The sequence below is a fragment of the Arachis duranensis genome, chromosome 1 (assembly GCF_000817695.3).
Source record: "Arachis duranensis cultivar V14167 chromosome 1, aradu.V14167.gnm2.J7QH, whole genome shotgun sequence".
Classification (NCBI taxonomy): domain Eukaryota; kingdom Viridiplantae; phylum Streptophyta; class Magnoliopsida; order Fabales; family Fabaceae; genus Arachis; species Arachis duranensis.
This window is the reverse complement of record NC_029772.3, coordinates 70,745,278-70,761,624: the sequence shown is the minus strand read 5'-3', so window position 1 is coordinate 70,761,624 and position 16,347 is coordinate 70,745,278. Positions and strand designations below refer to the sequence as shown.

Sequence of the window (16,347 nt, the reverse complement as noted above, 5' to 3'; positions counted from 1 at the left end):
TATAATAAGATGAAAAAGAAGAAATAGTAGAAGATGAGAAGAAGGAAGAGGAATAGTTTTAAATTATACAAAATTTATCCATACAAATACACCCAAAATTCTTAACAATACACATAAACATCTTAGTTTTATACTGAAATTTGCTACAAATGCACAACAATATTTTCTTTAATGTTGCATTTTTTATTCTTTTATTTCCTTATTTCTTTTTTTCTTAGTTGAATGAATATAAGTTCATCATAATTTTGTAGTATTATGTGTTTCTTCTTTTTCTTTATTTGATTTTTTTTTCTTGTTAAGAAAATAAAATAAGAAGAAACTTAAAAAGGTAAAACAAGAAGGAAAAGATGAATAAGAAAAAAATGAAGTTGATGATGATGATGATGCTGAAAAAGAAGAAGAAGCAGAAGAAGCAGAAGATGAGAAGGAGGAAGAGGAAGAGTTTTGAATTATGGAGAATTTATCAGTACAAATACACCGAAAATTCTTAAAAATATACATAAATATCTTAGTTTTTTTCTTATTTCTTTCTTTTCTTTTAGTTGAATGAATGTATATTCATCCTCTTTTAAGTAATTTTACAGCATTATGTGTTTCTTCTCCTTCTTTATTTGATTTTTTTATTTTTATTCTTATTAAGAGAGTAAAACAAAAAAAAAAAACTTGAAAAGGTAAAATAGGAAGAAAAAAATTAATAGAAAAAAAAAAGAAGATGATGATGCTGATGAAATAAAAGAAAAAGAAGAAGCAGCAGAAAATGATGAGGAAGAAGATGAAGACTTTTGAAATATGTATAATTTATCAGTACAAATATACCGAAAATTTTTAATAATACACAAAGATGTCTTAGTTTTATACTGAAAATCTGCTGCAAATATACAAAACTATTTTCTTTAGTGCTGTATTTTCTATATTTTTTCTTCCTTGATTGGTTAAATGATCTGTATGTAGAGATTAATTATAGTTTTATTTATCAGGGAAAAAATCATTTCAGTACCTAACAAAAGTTTGTCACGGTATAAGTAGTTGGTATATTCGAACTGTTTTTGCCTTCTCCAAACCTTCTCCAATCCTATAATTAAACTGCCTTTCGTCTGAACAGCAAAAACAAAGAGCGAAACGAGCGAACACGGGTAAAATAATAATAAAATAAAATAAAATAGCAACAACGTGGCACATAAGATAGGTTGAGCGAAGGCCGAGGGGGAATGGAGATGATGGCGATGAAGAAGACAGCGGCGGTGTTTGTGGTCAACTTGCTGCTTTTGGTGACATTTTGTAGTGCGATCGAATCACCGGAGTACACGCTAGTCCATAAGGAGTCGGAATTCGAGATCAGGCTCTATCGACACTCTGTTTGGATGTCCGCTCCTGCTCTTCTTCAACTTTCCTTCCAGAAAGCCACCTGGAACGGTTTCCACAGGTACGCTACCTATTTATTACTTTCTATCCACACCAAGATTCAATTCAATATCCTAGAATGGGTTAGTAGAATTTAGGAACCATTGCTGCCAAAATTATAGCGTCAAGGCTGAAGATTGTTGAAATTTATTTAGTTTGGGTCATCAAGATTCAAGGCCGTGCTTTTCTGTTGGTTTTGTTAAATTTACTTATTGTCAAGGATTAAAACCAAGAAGTTTGTCTTAATACATTGGACAATGTAAAAAATTTAGTAGCTTTGTTATTCTTAACCATTTTATTATTATGATTATGTCCATAGACGTATTCTTTTAGGTGTTCAAATACAGCAGTTGTTTGTTTTGAACCTTTGTAGGTTGTTTCAATTCATACAAGGTGCCAACCTTAACTTCTCTCGAATTCCCATGACTGCTCCGGTGCTGACAACAATGGTCCCCGGAGCTGGACCCCTCGAATCACAAGGGTATTATGTTAGTCTTTACTTGCCTGTCAAGTTCCAAGCCACCCCACCACTCCCATTGCCAGAACTCAACATCAAGCCCCACAAATTCGCCAGCCACTGCATTGCGGTCAGAGAGTTCTCTGGTTTTGCCAAGGATGATAGGGTTGTCAAAGAAGCTCAAAAGCTTGCCACCAGCCTCAGCAGGTCCCCTTGGGCTGACTCAACTTCTGCCAGGAGTTCTTACTCCATTGCTCAGTATGATGCTCCTTTTAAGATCATTAAGCGCCGGAATGAGGTTTGGGTCGACATTGATGCCCCTGATTTGGGTTGTAAATCAGTTGGTGTTGCAGCATATTGAAGGAATTGTTGTTGATCATCTAGTATATGGATGCAAATGTTGTCAATCATAATATTCTGTAATAGCATTTGTATATGACTATATGTTAATAACTTTATATTAAAAGAGATCAGACTCACTTGAAAAATATTTTTCTTTTTCCCTTTTGCAACTGCAACTGCCTCCTTCATGTGGTCTATAGTTTGTGCATTTGTTTTTCCTTTTAGAATGCGAAAAAATAATTATTTTATTAGTCAAATTCTACATATAGGATTTGGATGGTAGAAAATGGTATGGAAAGAAAAGTACGAATTTCTATTTCAAGTAGTAAGGGGCGATCCGCGCTCCACAAACTATGGATTACAACAATCAAGTACCGCAAAAAGGAGAAGTTTATCTACCTACTTTTTAATAACCAAATGAAATGTCTTTCACAACAATCAACTTTTCACAAAGCTTAGGCGAGTTTCTACAATTCTACGTCTATGTTTTAGACATAACGTTGCTTTAAAGCTAATAAAACTTAACTTCTGTAAAGTGGAAAATACCGGTACAAAATTGTCCTTAGCCAGTGAAAGCTCCGGCGTCACGGGATCCACCAGCAGACCCATGAAAAATTAAGAAGATAACGAATGAATCACATGTTTGATTGATTTTCAAACAATAACCTTTACAAGCAGGCTAAATTACCAGCAATATTACACGTCAAGATTGCACAAGTACTCAATCATTTTTAAAGAATAGCTACTACGAGTCTATGACCAGCTTTAGTTTCAAATTCACAAGCCACACGGACTTAATCTCAGATATCGCCAAATACATGAATAGCATAACTTTAGGTGTACAAATATCATTCTTATATATCAATATATCAATTGAAGAATCAGCAATGAATACGTGAGAGTTTTTCCTACTATCTTTCATTAACGTTTGCCAATTGGCATCAAAAGCTTGGTATGAAAGCCACTTTCCTCTAGGTGTGTGGTTTTAAATTTTTGATGACCCAATTAAATAAGCACCAAGTTTCAAACCACTTAGTATCATGTCTTATTAAAATGAAGTTATGCAAAGGTCAGAATGATCAAGAACACTGAATTAATAGCTAAAAAGAACGCCGTCTTATATGAGTATATGTTGGCAACGATAAGCCAGAAGCAGAAGCCCTCCTGCTTGGCATTGGTAGCTTGATTTGGCTACAATTAACAATCAATAAAACAAATACAAGTACAGCAAAGAGCAAAGTTGGAGAAGAAACGACCTTGACATTCTTTAAGGTTGAGATGATAGTCTCTGCTTTGCGGTTTGTTGAATTTAACCAGAGAAATTTACCTTCAACCATTGCAGCTCCTAACGTCCAGGAAACATCACCTGGACCAAACACCACTTCAACATCACCAAGACACATTCCATAGTCGATCAAAGATGCCATATAAGCCACCTGGAAACAAAATTGTCCCATGTAATTTGAATTATCAGAAATACTGCTCAAGCTATCCCATAAATTTGAACATATCTGTTTGCCTGACTCCCAAACCATTGTTAGGTTGGCTCTTGGGCTCAAATTAAGCTTGTTGTAGACAAAAAAGAAACCAGACAAAGCATGAAAGCGCTTGATTGGGTGTGCAATAGCTGTTAAATTAGGTAGACTGATGCCTGTAAGGTGCAAAATGAAGCATATTGCCTTCTGGTGGGTGGGCCAATGGGGATCCCTACAATGACAATAGGGGGTAGACTACACGCTAATCATGAAAAGTAATGCATTTTCACGTTATCAACACTTGAGAAGTAAACCATTTTGGTATCAAATTTGTGTATGTAGTATTCGATTTCACTGTTGCTTCTTTTCTTTTTTAATGTGATCTTTTCTGTCGATAATTCTGGTAAAGGGGTGACAAATTGAGACAAAAACCCAATGGTAAATTTCTTACTTATGCCGGTGATGAACTCTGATAAAGAATTTGCTTAGCCAAAATGAGTTTTGCAACTTTTAATTAACATATAATGTATAAAGAGTTAAAGAGCTATGAGAAAAATTTCATCATCCCGAAACAACTTAGGAGTGCATAAATTCAAACTATATAAACTTACCAATATGAGAAAATGAACTTGCTTCGCAGTCTTTGCCAGCATTTGGATGTGGAACTTTAGTATTGCTTGAGTTCATTGAAGCAGCAATAGCTATTTCCTTGCATTGCTCCCAATCAGGATCTCCAATAAGTCGTAAAGACCGAGGTTTCGTTTCATTGGGTTGGCTATGATTTTTCTGATATGTGGCGTCAAATGCAGAGCAAGAATTGCAGGTATAATTTTGTGCAAAAGTAGACATCAAACAAGGATGTCTGATAATAGAGACACTTCCAATTCCTTCTGCAATTTGACTATTTCTGAGCATAAGAACTGTCCTTTCAAACGCTTCATTTAAACCAAATGCAGGCAACGAGTATGCCACAATATTATGCTCAATTGAACTAATCCTTGATGTCATAACATGAGAATCATCTCCAGCACCATTGTCTACCTCTACCACAATCTGCAACGACGAGCCACCCAAATCAAGAAGCCCAAAAGTACGATCACCATGATAACCACCAAATCTTCCCATCTTGTAATTCAAAGCCACCCAACCATAATAAGCTTCTTCCCTCCCACTCAAAACCCTTATCCAACTCTTCCTACACATAAATGAATGACCTTTCACAACTACCTCAACATCTTCCAAAACTCGCATGGCATCACTTCCCGGAAGCCTCCTCAGACCAGCAGTGGCCAGAACAAAAACAGGTGTTTCCCTATGCATTTCGCGTGGGACCACATTCTCTGCCCAAGCAATCAATGGTTCCAAAGAATTCCTCACTTCCGAAGAATCATTCACAAACTTGTCCAACCCGGGTTCAGTTTGCATACAGTGATACTGACAAGAACTCTTCCAGAGTGAGTTCTTTGTTGTTGAACTGTTATCAGGATAAGAATTCAGCAGAATTGGCAAGCTACCATTGCTTATAACCCCAATCTTCCACTCATACACGTTCACCCGTGTACCAGTGCTTCCACAATCCACAACAACAGTGTAATACGATGCCGCATTGAAGTGACCATTTCTACCATAATCTGACTCCAAATGAAAACCCAGTAACAACAGCAGAGTGACCAAAATTGCTGCAAGGATTCTCAAAATCCATTTGCGATTGACGAATCGTTTGTCTTTGGAAGGGGATTTGGGGAATTCCATTAGAATAAGGGAACAAAAAAAGAAAAATCTAATACCAAACCCGTTATTTCTTTCATGTATTATTAGTCCTTAGTTACGTAATAAATCAGAGTTTCAGCTCCAACTATGATGAATTCACTTGTAGCTTGGAAGCCTAGTAATGAAAATATAGAAAAAAGGATTGACGAACCTGGTACTTTGATTTTTGATCCGCAATTATCTTTGAACGGTGTTGCTATTGAAATTTCAGATCTGAGTTCTCTGCAAACTTAGTTCTTTTCGGTTAATCTTTTTGGGGCAATTTAAGTTTTAAAAAAACAAACGAAAGAAAGAAAAAGGGCCCAATTAGAAATAATAAATATTATATTATCATTCTAACTTACTAAATATTGAAGTCATCCTTCATCAAGCTTTCGCTATTAGAAATATTATATTATCATGCAAAATAATAAAAAATGAGATAAAAGAATATTCATTTAGGGTCAGTTTGGCTAAACTTCTTAAATAAGTTCTTTTGAAAAAAGAGCTTAAAATATAAGGACTTTTATTAATAATAATTTTTAAATAAGTTATTTTGTTTTTAAAAAATTACGGGCCTGCTACACATATAAGCAAAAAGGCCCTGCAAGTTTTACAAGTTCCCAACGCATACTTCATTCACACGCGCACTCACTCACTTTGAATGGAGCGTAAATTACACGCGCCCCACTCAATGGTTGCTCTTCGCGAATAGCGCTCCTTAATGGCGCACTCTTCCACTTCTCCAAGCCCTTCGAAGAAAACACAAACCGTCCATTTTCGAGCAACATTCCAAACTACGGAGATAGGACTCGTCATGAAGATTACAACTCTCCATCAACAATCTCTAGAAAAAATGAAGTTATAATACTCAAGGCAAGTTACGTTACTATTTTACTCATCTTGTATATTTTTCATATTTCGAAATCGAAGAACTAAGTTTTACTGTTCTTCTACGTTCTTCTAGGTTTTACTGTTCTTCTTGTTCTAGGTCTCATTTTATAGTTTTTAATGTTCTACTTGTTCTAGGTTTTACTGTTATTCTTGGTTCTAGGTTATACTGTTCTTCTTAGTTGTTCTAGGTGTTACTGTTCTTGTTGTTCTAGTTCTTCTCGTAACTGATTTTTTGGAGTATATTACGTAATTTGGTGGGTGTATATGGAGTAATTTTTTGGGTGTATATGGCATAATTTGTTGGGTGTATATTTCTGAACTGATATACTGTAATATAGTCAACAGTTGTAACTGTTCTAATATTTGCTTGTCCATTGGTGTATATTACTTGACCTTTTAATGTTGCTTGACCTTGTATATTAATGCATGTTTGAGTGATATCTGAATGATATCTATGGGTGTATCTGACTCATATCTATGGGTGTATCTGAATCATATCTATGGGTGTATCTTACTGATATCTATGGGTGTATTTTTCATTTCAGAAAAAATGGCAGACAGAAACCAAGTTGGAAAAAATGTAACAAATATATGTCTTCGATGAAATCAGTTTATATAATAGAAATATATCTGACTATAATTTTACTTTGTTTACAGCAAACCAAAGACCTTAAGTGTGCAACACATTTGTTAAGTGAGAAATTCAGAAACATGAGCGAGGAGAAGAAAACGATTGTTAGGAATTTGGGATTTGGTGGCCTGATGCACATCCCGCCGCTAAGGGTGCATCACCAAATATTAAGGGAGTTGGCTAACTCCTTCAAATTAGGGGAAAACAGACTGAAAACTGGCTACGATTCATTTAAAGTAAGATAAAAAGCAATAGGGGATGCGCTTGGCATCAATGCATCAGGTAACTTGCTAAAAATTATAGGTGTATATGAGCCATATTCAGTTGTATTTCAATTGATGCTTGGGTGTATTTGAACTTATTTTCATACTATGTTGTTTTCCTTTTTGTATGAGATCTATTTCCTCAGAAAGTGAATTATAAGGATCTTTCTAAAGATGACAAACAAATTTTTAGAAGATTTCAGGGTAAGACGCTCAAAAATCTGACAGATGAGATGATGGCTATTATCGTTGATAATGAACAGGACCGCCTCATGTTCAAGAGGATTTTCATCCTCTATATACAGATGGCGTTCCTGTTACCAACGACAATAAACAAAATCTCACCTATGCACCTGGCCCCAATTTTCAAGATGGACACAATAACAGAGCGGAACTGGGGAGCACATGTTTTAAATTTTATCATCAAGGGCATAACAGATTACAATCTGAAAAAGAAAAAGGCAATTGACGGCTGCCTGTTTGCCCTGATGATAATTTACTTTCATCTGTAAAAAAATAAAGACAAAAAGAGGGCAAAAAGACCTCCAGAACCCTGGATTGCCAACTGGACTAAGGAGCAGTTGGTTGAAAGAATGAGGGCAGAAATGGAGGATCATATGGTAAGTGAAAAAATATATTGGGTATATTTTATTTACTTGAATATTGCTAACTAAAATTTCTAATGTTTCAGGAGATTGTAAAGATGGCCAACACAAAGGAAAAAATGAAAGAAATAAAGAAAAAAGAAAAAAAAAAGAAACCAAAAAAAAGGAAGGAAAGTTCAACATCATCATTTGAGGTTGAAACAACTGAAAGTGACCATTCTACCACTGAGTCTGAGATTGAAGAAGACTCAGAGGATTCAACAAGAAAACAACCCACCCGAAAAGCCAAAAAATAAGTAACATACTTGCATGTATTTTGTTTCTCCATTTGGGTGTATTTTGTTTTGGGTGTATTTTGTGCATTCATTTGGGTGTATTTTGTGTATTCATTTGGGTGTATTTTATCCCTTTTAGAATATTTTTAAATAATGATTGTTTGTCTTTCAAAATGGAGTCCAAAAAAAAAGAAGATTCAGGAGGATTCTGATTCAGAATCTGAATCAACTGATGAGTAAGGTTATGAAATTATTACTCTTTTTCTTTGGGTTTATTATCAAGATTGCATGTATTAACAGAGTGTCTCTTATTAACTTATAGAAGTGAAGAATCATCACCAGTGGAGAAACAAAAAACAAAGAAAAAACTCAGAGAACACCAAAAAAGTAAGCACTTCTTTGGATAGTATTTTGTGATCAAATTAATTTTGTATTTCTGATTCATACTTTTTTTCCCCCAGGACACAATCCAAAAAGAAAAAGATTGTTGTTGAGGATTCATCTCCTGAGCAAGCTCAATCCTATTATGGGTACAATACTTTGTAAGCTATATTACCGTCTATCATCAAAATTATATTTGTTAACATGTTCTTTTATGCATGTACTGTCAGATCTAAAATTGGAACTGAAGATTTAGATGAATTCTTAAGGAAAAACAATGAAAAATCTACTGCAGAGGGGTATGTCTTGTTGGGGTGTATATTTCAGATTTTAGTGTGTTTACTTTGCTAATAATTGTTTCTTGTTTCGCAGGAAAAAGGAAGCTGACCTGCGATCGACGGAAGGTCACTATGTCTCATTTGAAATGTAAGAAGCTTTATTTGATAAAATCTTATTATCATGATTTAACAGTATTGTATTTTTTGTGAATAACATGTACTCTATTATGTTTAGAATACTGGATGTAAACTTGGGAAGTGATGATCCTTCCTCTCAAGGACACACAAAACAAAGTAGCATAAACAAACCGACAGAGAGCAACCGTTGCTTTTATTCTTTTATTACCTTCTACTTCTAATTCTGTATATATTTTTTTTAGAAAAAAAGCCCTTTATTGTTTTATTCGAGAAAAAGAAAGGCAGGAAAAAAAAAGCAAAAACTGCAAGTATGTAAGTTCTCAAAAAATAAAGCTTGTCTTTCTTTTGAATTGTTCGGGTGTATTATTGACTTTCTTAGGGTGTATTTTAGGTAGAGTCTATTTGAAGAGAATATGATGGTTGTGAGGGAAGAGACACAATATGAAAGGCTTGCAATGTGAATTTTTCAAAAATATTTTAACCTTATAACCTTTTTATTTTCAAAGGCATTTTTAATCTTTTATTTTTCTTCTTATTTAGAGTTCCGATTCAAATTTGTCTACTACTGTCCCAAACAACCTCTATGCCAAAAAATGAACAAACACCTGAGACAGAAAATGAACCAACCTCTCTGCTACAAATTGAAGGAACTACAAAAAGATAATAAATAATGTTGGGTGTATATTTGGTTATAGTTTGGGTGTATATTGCTCCTGTTGGGGTGTATATTTTCACGATTGATCCAGGACTAGTTTTTTTACATCATGATTAATTTTATGTACCGTGCAGCACTCCTGAACACCCCAACAACTTGTAGAAAGCACACCCACGCTTCCCCCAACTCCATCTAACATGTAAGTTCATCAGAGTAAAATCAATGTTTGGTTATCATCCGTATATTCTTATTCTTATAATACGTTATACATGATCACGCAGTAATCCAGTCCCAGAAGACGCTGCTGCGCTGATGATGATGGCATGGACAGCATCGTATGTTCCTAAAGCAGATTCGTTGTCATCATTCAGCCTTGGCTTGACTAATTCAAGCCAAGAAGAAGCACCAACACATGAGGGAGTGTCAACGCAAGAAGGAGGGAGGGAAAAAACTCTAGAAACCCTAAAACTGCTAGAACAATTAGGGGATCTGGTACACAAAATTGCAAGTGATGGGGTGACAACAAAAGAAAAAAGTCCGCAGATTCCAATGGAGAGTGGCGCAGAGAATTTTGAGAAGTTTGAAACTCCTGCGAGGACGAATGAACTTACTTTTGACATGAAAGAGAAATGCTACCTTTGGGCCATACGAGTGAAAAGATATGCAAATGGACTAACTAATGAGTTTGACACCGTGTGCACACTCCAAGCCCAAGGTAAATACATTTTGTCAAAAGTCCACCTTGCATCACTCGCAGTTGAAATGCATATAGAAGCTGAGGTAATATTACAATAACATAAATATTTTTATCACCAAAATTAACTGCAATGCTGATCGATGTAAATTGATTTTGGCATCTTTTTCTAGATTGTCTCTGCCATGTGCCTCATCCTAAACCAGCAAAAGATTAAAAGGTTTCAAGAAGAAGTATATTGTCTCCCCCTAATATTGTGGTAAGGGTTGGTTACACAAATTTTGGGTGTATTTTCTGCATTCCTTAGGGTGTATTTTCTTCCTTACATTGCGTGTATTTTATGTGTTCATTTGGGTGTATTTTTTGTGTTCAATTGGGTGTAAGTTGTGTATTCATTTGGGTTTATTTTTTGCATTCGTTTGGGTGTATTTTTGGTATTCATTTGGGTGTTCACAATTTTTGCAGAACATGGCCATTGTAAATCATCCAAAAGGGGTATTCTTAAACGCTAAAACCAATAGGCCATTCAGGGTGGAAGACTATCCAATGTTTATACCCTTCTTGGACCTTAAAAAAGTAGCATCACATCGTTATGTAAGTTTTCATTTCAAAAACTTCTTATTACCATTTTTTACTTATGTGCCAAATAAATTAAAACAGTGTTCAATCGGAACATATTTCAGATTTTTGCACCTGTTTGCCATTTGGACCATTGGTGGTTATGGTTGGCTGATACAAGAAAGCGAAAATTTTATATAGTCAACCCATATCACACGAAATCTCCGTCCGATAAGAGAACAGCCCTAAATACATTCATTGTAAGTTGGTTCTGTGTTTTGTATTTTAATATTTGGGTGTATTTCTGTTCAAAATAAGGTTTAAGTTTGTGCTCCTTTGGGTGTCTTCCTTTATTTAATTTATCCATGTATTACTAATTTGTTTTATGTTTTAAGGGATATGTAATTTCACGAATTAGAGTATATGTTGGAGGGCCACCTCTGAAGACAAGGGACAAGGACAAGAAAATTGAACCGCCATACCTTAACATCTCAGGCCAAAAGACAAGGTATAAATCTTTAACTCTGAAAATTAAACTTTCCTATATGTAATTTGTAATTTATTTTCTTAGTTTTCAGCTATGACTGTGCTATTTACGTAATGAAGTGGCTTGAGATAATTCAGCCCGAAAACATTAAAAGGTTGAAGTATGAGTGGGACAACTGGACCCAGGTAAATGTGTTTAAAACTAAATAACTCTGTAATACTTTACTCAATTAACATCGTTCATTAAACACAATATTCCTTTTAACTGTAGGACGAAGTGGACCACTTTAGAGTAGAATATGCTTTCCGGATTCTATTCCATGAAATGAATCAAAACAAAGCTGAAGCCATTAGAGGAAGTTATGCAATAAGACTGTCCAAGGCATCATCATTGTTATTGAGTCCATATTACCAGATAGATTCTAATGATATTTAGACTTGTAAATAGAACACATGCTGTAAAAATTTGCATTTATAATCAACTTCTATTGAATGAAATTATTTTCCATAGTTAAACTATCTCTGCTGTTAAACTGTCTGTACTGTATTCAAAAGCTCTGTATTACAGGTGGTAAAGTAGGAAAGAAAACATATAACGAGATATAAAACCAAAACATAAAATTTTACACCCAAAGAAAGTTGAATATACAACCAAGGGAGTTGAATATACACACAAACTACTATACCCTGATGCTTTACCCTTAAAACCCTAAACCCAAAATCTTAAACCCTAAACCCTAAAAATCTAACCCATAAACCATAAACCCTAAACCCTAAAACCCTAAATCCTAAAACCCTAAATCCTTAAAAACCTAAAACATAAAACCCTAAATCCCTAAAATCCTAAACCCTAAACCCTAAAACCCTAAACCCTAAACCCTAAAACCCTTAAATTGTAGTAACATAAACAAACAATATTTTATAACATAAACAGCAGATTATGAAGTATATATATTTATATATATGAAAAATGTGAAACACAAGAAAATTCAGAAAATACACCCAAAAGAACAGCGATTTTACACCCATATTCTGTAACTATACACCCAAAGAGATATCCGCTACTGCTGGTACCCTGAATTGATAATTCATAACACGTCCTTGATATTGGCTAGAATTTGAATGCACCATTGATCCAGCATCAAAGAGGTTTAACTGAATATAACAAACTCACATATTACCTAAACTATTAACGACAAAATTAAACTCAATTACCACATATTTAAGAAATATCACTTTTACCTCGTTTAAAGCTTTCATTTTCTTCTTCTTTGAGGCATTTGCAATCTGTTTGTCCAACTTTGAACCTAGCCTATTTTTTAGACGTCCTCTTGTTCGAATACTTGGAGGGCTTTGAAGCTTGTTAACGGATTCCAAGTTGGCGTCTTCGTGAGATAAAGAAGATGTCCCCTTCCTTTTGGCTTTCAATTCTTCCATCTCAACTATGACGGTATCGTACGCACGGTACAGAATTGCAGTCAGCTCCTCTGATTCTGATGCAAATTCGCAAATATTTTACAAATGAAAAACCAATTCGTTAAACCTCTTGCTTCTTGGCTCCAACAATAGCTCGTCGTGGCTGCTCTTGATGTGTGTGTGTCGCCTCTTTACCTTCTTGCTCCATCGTTCCAGTATATATCTAGGTGACACTTGGGTTACTTGTTCAAAGCTTAACACGCTTAGTGCGTGACGGCACAATATCCCTCTTGACTCGAGTAATAAGCATTGACATTTTACCTCGGCTGCTACTGAGTCATAAGTAACCACAAAATTGTTGAATATTGAGCTGGAAACTTCTTCTCCAACTTCGTATACTGAATAGCCTAGAGCAGAATTCATTAATCTAGTGATGCAATTCGCCTTTCCTCTGAATTGTGCTTAGACTTCCCTAAACTTTTGATGAGTGCACACATCTTGAAACTGAGCTTCAGTGGTGGATTTAGTTGCACACGGTATCACCGTATGAAAATCTGCAGCATCTGATTCTCTCTCTGCTTGCTCCCTGCTTCTGAGGCAATTATCGTATTGTTTGACAAATTAAATAAGTGAGTTGTTCCGGGTAATAAACTTGTTAAAAAATGAATGCATGCTCTTGCTCCTTTGTGTGCTTCTCATCCCTGCCCAGAAGTGGTGATCCAGATAGATTGGAACTCATATATGACGGTCTTCATAGAGATATGCAGAATACACCCAAACACAGACTATAAATACACCCGAAAGAAATTAAAATTACACCTCTGCTGCAGATTTTAAAGAAACATTACCTGAAAGCCACTTGTTGTCCACAAGACCAAAATTCAGCAGAAAATCATTTCAATTCCTATCAAATGAGTCTTTACTATGAGAGTTCCAAACAACTTGGCTCATTTCTTGTTCAATTTCTACATGTCCCTTGTACCCTTTTAATTTGCTTGGAATCTTCTTCATGATGTGCCAAATACAGCAACGGTGAATTGTTGTTGGCATACAGGCCTCTAAAGCCCTTTTCATTGATGTGCATTGATCGGTGAGAAACCCTTTCGGAGCATTTCCTCCCATGCAATGAATCCAACATTGAAATAACCATTTGAATGATTCAATTTTTTTGTTTTTCATCGAAGAGCATCCAAGAAGTGTTGAGTGACCGTGGTGATTCACCTCGACAAAAGAACCACAAACCAAATTATACTTGAAACAAATTACCATAGTGTAGAATGAAAAATCATTACGTACAACCAACAAATGCTTTGTATACACCCAAAACACCCAATATACACCTCTGCCGCGGATTCATAAAAATACATTAATTTAGCATCATAAACAGGGACAGTTTGTTACCTGTTTGTATTGTAGGTGGTGTCAAATGAAATAACATCTCCGAAATACTCAAAGGCAGCTCTACTTCTTGCATCGGCCAAACAAGCCAACTTAATTGACTGATCCTCCTCGAGTTCAAGCTCAAAAAAGAAATTCTGATTCTTCTCTTTCATTCTTAACAAATATTTCTCAAATTCCTTTGCATCTTCTTGTTCAGAAACATTACGCACTTTTCTCGTAATGTAATTCCTCACATCCTTTTCAATAAAATTTAACTCGCGGTGACCCCCGGCAGCCGCAACAAATGATTGGTAAGTTTTGCTTGGTCTAATACCAGCCTCCTCATTATTCTCTATTGTACGACGAATGGACATGCTTAGTTCCCTGTGCTGTTTGAGCATCTCTGCTTTACTTGGACAGCAGAGGTGTGAATGATCAAGTACAACCTTTGAAATGATCCAAGCACCAACATCCTTCAATGTGTGTATATAAATTCTTGCAGGACAGTTTAAACCGGCTGTCGGATTCATCTTCTCGGTCAGAGATATTTTAGACTTCTATTTTCCCTCTCTGCTACATGTAATCAATTGATTCTTAATCTCGTTTCCCTTCCTATTTGTGCTCCAAACTCTTGTAGAAAACCTTGCAGCCTTGGCGTAGTTCCTGTAAAATTTTCCAGCATCTTCAAGGGTGGTAAAGGTCATTCCGACCTTGGGAACAAACTGGTCATCAACAACAGAGAGAGGCTGCAGAATACATCATGTCAAAAACTAAAAATACACCCAATCATGTCTGATATAATACACCCGAACGACAACAACTCAACTAAAATAACAAAAAAAGCCATAAACTGTAAATACACCCACACTTCTCCCAAAAATACACCCAAAAAAATTCTAATCTACACCCGAGCGTCTGCTATAAATTGCAGATAATTAATCAAAACTAATTCATTAGATTCAATCCACAGATTTATGTTCACGCGTTAGTTTCACAGTCAATGTTCACGAACTATTCAGCTACACAATGTTATACAAATAACTGCAACAAAATTCAGAGTAATCGTATGTAAATCAAACTTCAAGAACTTCGTTAGATTCAAATTCATAATCTACTTCTCCCTGATTCAGCTGACAATCCGAGGTTGAATCATCCATTATCTTCAAAAATGAGTTCAAACTTTGATTTCAGAAACCAGAAAATCAAAAAGAAAACAAAGCTGGAGTTACAGAGAGAGGAACTAACGTCAATGACGAAGAACAAACCAGTGAGAAAGGAGGGAAAAAGAACGATCGAAAAAGCAGGGGAAGACGCGTGAGAAGAAGAACGAGCAAATTTGGAAAGAATGAGAACGAAGAAGGAAACAAATTTTTTAAATTTGGTAGTTATATATACACGGGATCTTTATATAGCGCGTGTAAGGGACGTAGCACTTGCAGCGCGTTTTGGGGGGTTAGGGGTTAATTGACTTGTAATGGTTACAAGCCCTAATCACTTGTATGCAGAGCTTTTTCGAAAAAGTTATTATAGAAGTCCTTGTTTTAAAGTTGTGAATTAAATAGAAGTGATAAAATAGCTTTTGAAAATAGAAGAAGTCACATTTTTTAACTTCTTCAAAAGCTCTTAAATAACCTTTTGAAAAATTAAAAATTTATCTAAAAAATTGTACCAAACACTATTAATATAACTTTTTATAAGTCAAAAATAAAAGAAAAGTAGCTTATTGGTTGATTTTTGAGTTTTATAATCTGAATTTTATAAGCCTGAATTAAATTATTTTTTTATTTATTTTTACAAATTCTCATACGACATTTTAATGGGATGTTGATTTGTATCGTAAAATATCATTATAAAATTTAGAGATTTAATAGATAAGCATTATATATGGCATTGCCATGCCTTAGTACTTTACTTTGTTAAGATGAAATAATTGATTAATGGTTCAAGAACCAAGTTAATTAAGATCTGAATAAAATATGCTGAGAAAAATACTGATTAAATTAAAAAAATATTAGATGAATGTATTATTTTTTTAATTAAATTTAATTAACTTCTTTTATGTTTATTTTCTTTTTTTTTTTTATTTAAAATTTTCAATTATCAATTCTTAAATTATTAAATCGACTTAGTTAAACTTAATTATTAAAATGACTCGAATATATAACATTATCATTAAATTAAATCAAGGGGGAGGTGCTAACTCATTTAATTTTGCAATTCAATAAAAGAATAGGCTAATATTTTATATATTAGACATGATTTACATTAA

The 16,347-nt window shown here is 34.7% G+C and overlaps 2 protein-coding genes across 2 annotated transcripts; one reads left to right on the top strand and one right to left on the bottom strand.

The window, feature by feature from the left end:
* Positions 1-1,060: 1,060 nt before the first annotated feature.
* LOC107494034 (uncharacterized) lies at positions 1,061-2,346 on the top strand. The gene is made up of 2 exons (XM_016115069.3): positions 1,061-1,423; positions 1,775-2,346. The coding sequence occupies exons 1-2, from the start codon at positions 1,209-1,211 to the stop codon at positions 2,217-2,219; spliced, it is 660 nt and encodes a 219-aa protein (XP_015970555.1). The 5' UTR covers positions 1,061-1,208; the 3' UTR covers positions 2,220-2,346.
* Positions 2,347-2,745: 399 nt separating this feature from the next.
* Positions 2,746-5,725, bottom strand: LOC107494021 (probable apyrase 7). The gene is made up of 2 exons (XM_021142300.2): positions 4,287-5,725; positions 2,746-3,851 (listed from the first exon to the last, which is right to left on the bottom strand). The coding sequence occupies exons 1-2, from the start codon at positions 5,425-5,427 to the stop codon at positions 3,301-3,303; spliced, it is 1,692 nt and encodes a 563-aa protein (XP_020997959.1). The 5' UTR covers positions 5,428-5,725; the 3' UTR covers positions 2,746-3,300.
* Between the last annotated feature and the right edge of the window lie 10,622 nt (positions 5,726-16,347).